This window comes from Sander vitreus, chromosome 9 (genome assembly GCF_031162955.1).
Source record: "Sander vitreus isolate 19-12246 chromosome 9, sanVit1, whole genome shotgun sequence".
NCBI classification, from domain to species: domain Eukaryota; kingdom Metazoa; phylum Chordata; class Actinopteri; order Perciformes; family Percidae; genus Sander; species Sander vitreus.
Window position 1 is genome coordinate 20,767,358 of NC_135863.1, and position 8,607 is coordinate 20,775,964.

Here is an 8,607-nt window from a genome sequence, read left to right on the forward strand (position 1 = left end):
TTATGAGACATTCAGGTAAGGTCAGTGCACGGAGGTGGGAAACTTGCTGAGGGCGTCTAGTGGACAGGTGTGTTTAGCCGGCTATGGAAAATAAGAGACTAGGAAGAGAGTTTGAAGCAGCAGCAAGTTGGTGGAGCCGTCTCCATGACAACACATCTATCACACCTACAGTATTGTCCTTTCAGTGCTGATCCTAGCATTGCAGTTTATATCAGAGCAGCATATTGATTCTGCCTGCAAGACATAGCGGGTGCAGTTCGGCCTGCTGAACATCCTGTGACTTCCGGGACAAGCTTTTACATAACTGAACTTTAATGTGCAGTGAAGTACAAATGCAACACGAGCGAAGGTGGCGTTCAGTCACGCTTTTCTCAGAAGAAACAGCTCCTTTACCGTCAGCAGCAGCTCTGCTCTGCCCTCCGTCACCTGCTTCAACCTAACGTTAGCAGGGAAGAGCACTGTTCAACTCCTGCTGCGTAATCAAAGACTACAACAGTTATTTTTGACTTGGCTTACTACCAGGTAACAGTAACCCATTGGACAGATGCCCACAGTGGGGGGGGATCATTTTGCATACAGTAGAGAGACCTGCTGTTGACCGGTGGTGCATTAGCTGGCCGGGGGCCTCTGGGCCTATTAGTGAGGGACTGCTACCACATATGGGTTTGGAAAACCGCCCATGTGACTGACATATTTAAATGTAGGGTGGGGGAAGTGGATGTTGGGTAGCCTGGTTGACACCAGACCAGTTGTAACTGAGAGTGGGTCTGGGCAAGGTTCATTCACAGCTCATTTCCAAAGGGGCGTAACCAACGGACGCCGCTCAAATGCTTCTGGGCGGAATTGGATAGTCAGTCAATCAGACCAACGATCCGGGTGACGTAGCAGCGACAGTGGCATCAACGGGTTGCTGCGCTTCAGTGGCCGTCATGTTGAATGTAAACAAAAAGCTGCTTGCCGTCACTGCGCTATCGTCATTGTTTGTGTAAAGCCCGCCTCAACGGTTGTGATTGATGCCTCGATTTGGAAAAATTGGAAATGGGCCGGAATTTCGGTTGGGTGGAGGAGGAGGAAGTTTGTGGTTACTGTTTCAGTAACTGGCCACCTGCTGTTTATAGAAAAATAATGTTTTAAACTTTATATATTAAGAGATATCTTTACAACCTTCAGATGTCATCTTAAAGTGTACATGCATGCAGTTGTACAGTATGATATTGTTTATAAACATCACAGAGGTTAATGCTGTAGAATATTTACAGTCTCGCACACATAGACGAAGAAATAATGGATGTAGCGCCAGTGGACTACCGTTTTGAAGCCAGGAGATTGCATTTTGACTTCTTGGTATTTTTGGAGCCAATAGTGACCATATTTGGACAAGAGGGTGGCGCTGGGGAGGATGACGCGGCTAAGCCAGTGTCGTCTGTGGTACTAACGGCGCTGCGTTAAGCTTAACGCTCAAGACGGAAACTTGCCGATTCTCAACTGGCTGACGCAAGTTTTGCCGGCGGGTAAATAGGGACCACTGTTGCCGCTTATCTGCATGTACGGCAGTATGCAGAGCCGCTTGAAAATTGGCAACCTTTCCCTTAAGTTGCCGGCAACCAATATGTTCCAATTAACTTTAATTAAGGGAAAACACAGTGAGAGGGTCAAGGTTTTAAGACAAAAACATGGACAACACTCAAAAAGAGTTTACAGCTATTTTAATGTAAACAGTGCTGTGGATACACATTGCTAAGCCTTTGTCACGATTGACAGGTGGGCGTGTACCCATGCCCTAAAGCATGCCCTGCTTCATCGTCAATTTTAAATAAATGGGACCATAATTTACAAAATGAAGAAGACTTGAAACTAGCAATTGAGACTATAAACTCCTAATGATGAAAATGTTTACTGAGGTAATAAATCAAGTGAGAAGTAGGGTTATTTTATCCTAAACTTTACAATCTTCCAATTCTTGCATTGTGGGTAATTTATCTGCCAGGTTTTAACAAGGAAGAAGAATGTGTGTAAATAAAAAAGATGATATTTCTGGTTCTGCTGCTTCGATTTTGATTCTTGATATACTGTAGAAGTGCAATGATAAATTTAGCAATGTCTGAGCTGTCATGTTTTTCATTTATAGAGCATGAACCAAAACACAAGGAATGCCTTTTGGTGCAGAAAGTGCTTTTTCTTTTTCTTGTGAGACCACAGTGAGTGACACAAAATGTGTGCGCTTACTATGAAAGGCTACGTGTCTGTGTCAGGCTGCTATGTCTGACACATGTATGCATGTGTGGGGGCACTGGCAGCGTGCATTGCTGTCACCAGTGTATTTTTTGACAATACTTATGGGTTTGTAAAAATATGACCATTTAATATTTTGTGTCTTTAACTGATTTTTAACAATGTTTGGTTCATTTTAAGCCTGTCTGCTGTCAGACAGTTCTTCTCACAGTTAGTTTCATTCAGTGGCAGATTGGTTTATGGGAATATTCATCTCTGAGCCAGGGTGACTTGTAAATTAGAACATGTGTAGAAGTGAGGGACATTAAATGAGTTATGAAGTCATCTGTAACGGTAGCAGGTGGGAATTTAGAACCCTGTAACACTGTCTCCTTATTTTTAACAGTCACATCAATGTGTCTGTTATTTGTTCCTGTTGTAAATGATGGGTAGTGGCTAGAAAACAGGTTGTATGTGTCCAGTGTTTTTATGTTTAGGGACAATTTTATCACTTTGTAGGACTTATTTTAGTTTGGGGATCTCTTGATGTGTGATCCAGTCATAGTCACAGTGCACAGTGGCCTTTCAATATGTTTTAACACACTGCCAGCCTCACCACTCAATAATGTCGATTTCACAATGGGTTTATAAAGGGATTACCACTCTGCTGCCAACATCCACCAGCAGACGGAGGGCTGGAATGTGTGTGTGTGTGTGTGTGTGTGTGTGTGTGTGTGTGTGTGTGTGTGTGTGTCTGTGTCTGTGTGTGTCCGTATGTGTCATATGAAACCCATAGGCAGGTCAGGCTCCTCTTCATCCATCTTCATGCCTCAGAGACTTATGCAGATGATGTGATGGCCTGAACTATTGTGATGCACTGAGTCGTAGTCTTTTGCTATGGCGATTGACCTTGTCATGCATTTACTCAAAGACACAGGGGCACATACTGTGCTATATGATCCAATCTGGTGATTGGATTGTTCATATTTTATTCATCCTGTTTGCATGCCGGTATTTCCTTTTACAGAGAGTTTATTTGTTAATATTCTGCTTCCTCACACTGTATAAATGGCCCATGTATATGCATTTTTCAGTGCTATTAGCTGTTAAAGTCTTTTGAGAGGCTGCAATTGTTTTCTTTTTTCATGCATTTTAAGATGTCTCACATGAGGTCTTATGAATCCAATAGATTTTCAATTTCCCTGTTTTCATTTACAAAGCATGATATAGCTAGAGATCCGATATCAAATTGACTCATAGCTATTTTTGTGTGTATATACTGGCATATGGTTTTAAAACCTGACTGCTTGCAAGGCACACTCGCCCATTGTAAATCGAACTGTTTCAAGTGAATACAGACTCCTTTGAGGATTATCTTTGAGCTCTAGCTTTAATTTTGCTGCTGTGCCGGGTCAATTAGAGTTTACAATAGTAATTCCACTCATTTAGAGTGTTTGATAGCTGCTGAATTGAGTTTAATTAATTTGTCTCACTGTCTCTTTCTCTCATTCTTTGTGGCCTCCTTTCCACCCTCCCCCTTTCCTTTTCTTCTCCCCATTCTTTCTCTTTCCTCAGGTGTCTGACCCAGTGATTCAGGAGCAGGACGAAGCAGTGAAAAGGAGAGCCATGGGGGTGAGCCTGGGCCAGGATGTAGGCTGGCTCCTGCCTTTCCTGTTCTTGCTACTGATGGTCACAGTGTTACCCACGCAGGGTCAAGGATGTCCACAGCGTTGTGAGTGCATTTCAAAAGTCAAGACTGTGTCCTGTTATGGTAGACGCCTGTCCGCACTGCCAGATGGCATCCCACTGGACACCAAGACCCTGGACCTAAGTGGGAATAAACTTCGCTGGGTAGAGCATGGGGACCTTCTTCCATATTCACATCTTGAAAAGCTGGACCTGAGTGAGAACATTATCAGTGTCCTGGAACCGAATGCTTTTTCTAGTCTCCAGAACCTGCAGTCGCTTTCACTGAGGGGTAACCAATTGAAACTGGTCCCCATGGGGGCTTTCTCACATCTCTCCAATCTAACTTCATTGGACCTCAGTGGGAATAAGATTGTAATTCTTTTGGACTTTACTTTCCAAGACCTGAAAAGTCTAAAAAACCTGGAAGTTGGAGACAATGATTTAGTTTATATTTCCAACAAGGCCTTTCTGGGTTTGGTTGGGCTGAGGGAGCTGACCATTGAGAGGTGCAACCTGACTTCTGTGTCCAGCCAGTCTTTGTCTTACCTGCATAATCTGGTGGCTCTGCGTCTCCGCTACCTCAGTATCTCCACCTTAGAGGACCAGAACTTCCGTAAGCTGGGAAACCTGAGGGGCCTCGAGATCGATCACTGGCCCTTTTTGGAGCACATTTCCCCTCACAGCCTGCAGGGTCTAAACTTGTCTTGGCTGTCGATTACTCACACTAACATCACCTCTGTGCCCACCTCTGCCCTACGCAGTCTGGCTCACCTCACCAGCCTCAACCTCTCCTACAACCCTATCTCAGTGTTGGAGTCCTGGGCGCTGCGGGACCTTGTAAGACTGAAGGAGCTGCATCTGGTCAACACAAATCTGGTGACAGTGCAGCCATATGCGCTGGGTGGCCTAAGGCAAATCAGCCTCCTTAACCTCTCCACTAACAGCCTGGTGTCCCTGGAAGAGGGAGCGTTTCAGTCTGTCAACACTCTGGAGACACTGCGTTTGGACGGGAACCCTCTGGCCTGCGATTGCCGCTTGCTGTGGATCCTTCAGCGCAGGAAGACCCTCAATTTCGAAAGCGCCTCCCCAGTGTGTATGACGCCCGTCGAGGTGCAGGGACGGGCTCTGAACGCTTTCTCTGACTCAGCTCTCTTTGATCACTTTACTTGCCAGAAGCCCAAAATCCGCAACAGGAAGCTACAGCAGGTAACTGCCCGCGAGGGGCAGGTTGTGTCATTCATTTGCAAAGCAGAAGGTGAGCCGACGCCGGTGATATTCTGGATCTCTCCTCAACGCCGCCGCATCACAACAAAGAGTAGCGGCCGCCTAACTGTGTTACCAGAGGGCACATTAGAAATACGGTACGCCCAGGTAACAGACAGTGGAACCTACATCTGCATAGCCAGCAATGCTGGTGGAAATGACACCTATTTTGCCACACTTACAGTCAGTGGGCTGCCACTAGATGCAGCCCTAATGGCAAACCGCACGTACTATGCTGGGGACCTTAATGACACGAATCTGAACGACACCAGAGTCTTCCTAAAGTTTACTCTGGACCTCAAGACCATCCTTATATCCACAGCTATGGGCTGTATCATGTTCCTGGGGGTGGTTCTCTTCTGTTTCATTTTGCTCTTTGTGTGGAGTCGAGGGAGAGGGCAGCACAAGAACAATTTCTCAGTGGAGTATTCCTTCAGAAAGGTGGATGGACCCGCTGCCAGTGGAGGACAGGGTGGGGCCCGCAAGTTCAACATGAAAATGATTTGATTATTTGGATCTGTTTCTCTCATTGGTATTCTTTCCCCGATACTGTTTACAAGCAGTCAAACGCTAAAAGCACAGGAACCTGGAGTGGACCTTTTGTGCTTGAAAAACATTAAATGCAGTTATTTATAGGAGGACATTTTATTGAGACAAGGTTTTGTTATTGAAACTACTGTATATATGAGAAAAGGGAAATCTGCATGGATTTGATATATTTATAATTACTTTGTTGTGTGTTCACATTATTATTGGATAATATAGATTATAAAGGTATAACGATGTCTCCAAGTCTTGAATAGACTGTTAAAAGACCAAGCAACAAAATCACTCAGAGTCCCACCAGTCTTTAACCTCGACAAATCTCTTGCCAACTCCATCCTTCTTCCCTACAAGGAACTCTGTCCTCTTCATCTTTGAAGGACTTCACCTCTCTGCTCCATCTGAGGTGATTCAATCTCCAAACTCATGAATACATTATACCAGCGTGGTGCTCAATGAATGCCAAGGACTTGCCAATATGTATTTGAATAGCTCCAGCTATATACTGCATATTTAGACGTATTTACAGTCAGGACTTTAGAGCACTATTGTGACAAAAATATAGAGGCTTTGCTGTTTTTTTGCTGATGGTGGGTTTTTACAGAATACATTAGACACCAAGAGACTCTGCAACACTGCCAATTTGACCGTAAAGCACCATGTAATATCAATGCAATGCTGTGGTAGAGAGAAGTGACTTCTTATTGGATACCACTACAAGTTGATCAAAGCCGTTTAAACAAAAACAGGACTCTACATGTTAAGCTACACTTAAAGGACCCAATGCACATTCATGTGGTGACAAATCAGTACATGTGGATGCACAATTGCTAATTAGGTTTTCCATTGGTTATTCAGTACATACCTTACACGACTCTCTTGATCTGAAAAGAACTGTGTGTAAAAAGATGAACGCATGTACAATGTTGGCTTCCTACTTTGAATCACATGTATTATTTGTAAATTGAACATTTGTTGGGGTGCATTCATCCCAAAGTTGTCTCGATCATATTGTAGGATATATATACTGTATCAGATGTATTATATATTTTGTAAACATTGATATTGAAATCCTCCTGGTTGTTTATAGTACTGTTGAGTGATCAGTCCGATCTTTCTGTTCTACTGTAATTCTATTGTTAAAGTCTCTTCTTCAAATCATTGATATCCAGTCCACTCTATGCCGCATCAGATCCCTGAGTTCACACAACAGATCATGAAGGGCGCTCACATCAGGTTTCAGTTCACTTGCCTGTTTTTGGCTGTGTAAGTGACAGTTGAGAGGCTTAAGCTGACTAGTGGGGGAAGGAGTTAAGTGGGTTCTCGATGTATTTGAGACACGCAGGGAAAAAATGCGTGATAAATTGTGATAAAGAAACTTGCAGACTGGAACAAAGGTCATAATGAAACTGAGCCAGAGAGGAGACATCACGATGGATGCTAACTTGTAACAATATATGCCTCCTAAGATAGCTGTATAGCATTTTGTAAAAGTTTAAGCAGAATTGGTTATGAAGTTAGTTTTAAAATGTGTATTGATTAATACAATTTCTACTATATAGAATGTAATTCAATGTTTTTTGTTCGAGATATTTTGCTGATTTAAATCCAGCTCTGTGCCATGGGAGTGTGGGCAGTGTGTGTGCAGATGAATGGTGTGTGACATTTCCTTTGTAGCTTCAGCACACAGAGCTCCCAGCTGAACAGAGTAGTGGAGGTCTGCCGAGATCCACCAGATAACACGAATTGCGTCACGGACTGCTCCATGCTCCATGCACTGGCGTCACGGAGGGAGGTCAAACACTGCCCACACAAAGATGACACAGAGCTGGACTGATATTAATTGGTAGTCACGGCATGTACAGTAAAAGCAAATGTGTCAGTGTTGAGCCTTGCAACGCAATCTGTGGAAACTAGGGGCATTAAATTCAGTTTTCTTCATAACTTCAGTCATAATTTGGAGAAGTGAGAAACAGGTGAACTGCTGATACTATTCTAATTTCAAGGTTTTTTTCTTGATTTTTGGGCTCAGACTTGGAAACCAATACTACTCTTCCTGTTTGCTCAACGACTGCCGTTCTAACAGTGTTACTCTGCTGCCCTCTGTTGGCTAGAGATGGTACTGACTTCTAAACTATTAATTAAATTAGGATTTGACTTCATCAACATTTAGGCTTAATAGTAAGCAATGTATTCCATTTCCCCAAAGGCAACTGTGAAATGTATGGACAGCTGACCTGGATTCAGTTGTTTTGGAGATTAAATTGAATTTTGAGTTACAACTGAAATTATACGATGTGGGCATGATAAAGAGAAGACCCATATCACTTCCTTTATTTAGTGTTTGTGTTCATTCACATATACACTGCACAACACATTTTACAGATTAAACTCACAATTATAATTATAATTATAGAATTATAATTAATGAACTGTGAATATGTTACACGACTGATTTGACATCAGGTTTTTGTCTGCATTTTAGAAATATAATGATAACTTTCATTGTCGTTTACTGAATTCATCCTGTAAATAAGGAAACCATTGTGTCTGGAAATTGTGCTAGACTGTTTTGTATTGTATTGTTTTATAAAAATGATGCACACTGTTGCTTAGCATGCTATGTTATCTTCTATGATAATGTTTTTGTCCCATTATTTTTAACAGCATGCCATCTCTCAACCTCTATGGTGGCAGTCTGAGAAGTTGATTGAGAGTCTGCAATACACCTGTGACCTCGTCACTGTGAAATTTTGTGTTGCAATGTTTTATTTTGATCTGTTTTTTTTTTCCATGGGTTTGCCATATTTTAATTTAAAAAAAAATCTGTTAAATCAATTCGATGGATCTACTCTAAGATATACTGTCATGATTCACTCAAGTTAATGATATACGTAGGTA

General features: G+C 42.6%; 1 protein-coding gene across 1 annotated transcript; it reads left to right on the forward strand.

Moving 5' to 3' along the window:
* The first annotated feature begins 3,792 nt into the window (after positions 1-3,792).
* lingo3a (leucine rich repeat and Ig domain containing 3a) lies at positions 3,793-8,095 on the forward strand. Its single transcript, XM_078258180.1, has one exon. The coding sequence runs from the start codon at positions 3,838-3,840 to the stop codon at positions 5,668-5,670; it is 1,833 nt and encodes a 610-aa protein (XP_078114306.1). The 5' UTR covers positions 3,793-3,837; the 3' UTR covers positions 5,671-8,095.
* The last annotated feature ends 512 nt before the right edge of the window (positions 8,096-8,607 follow it).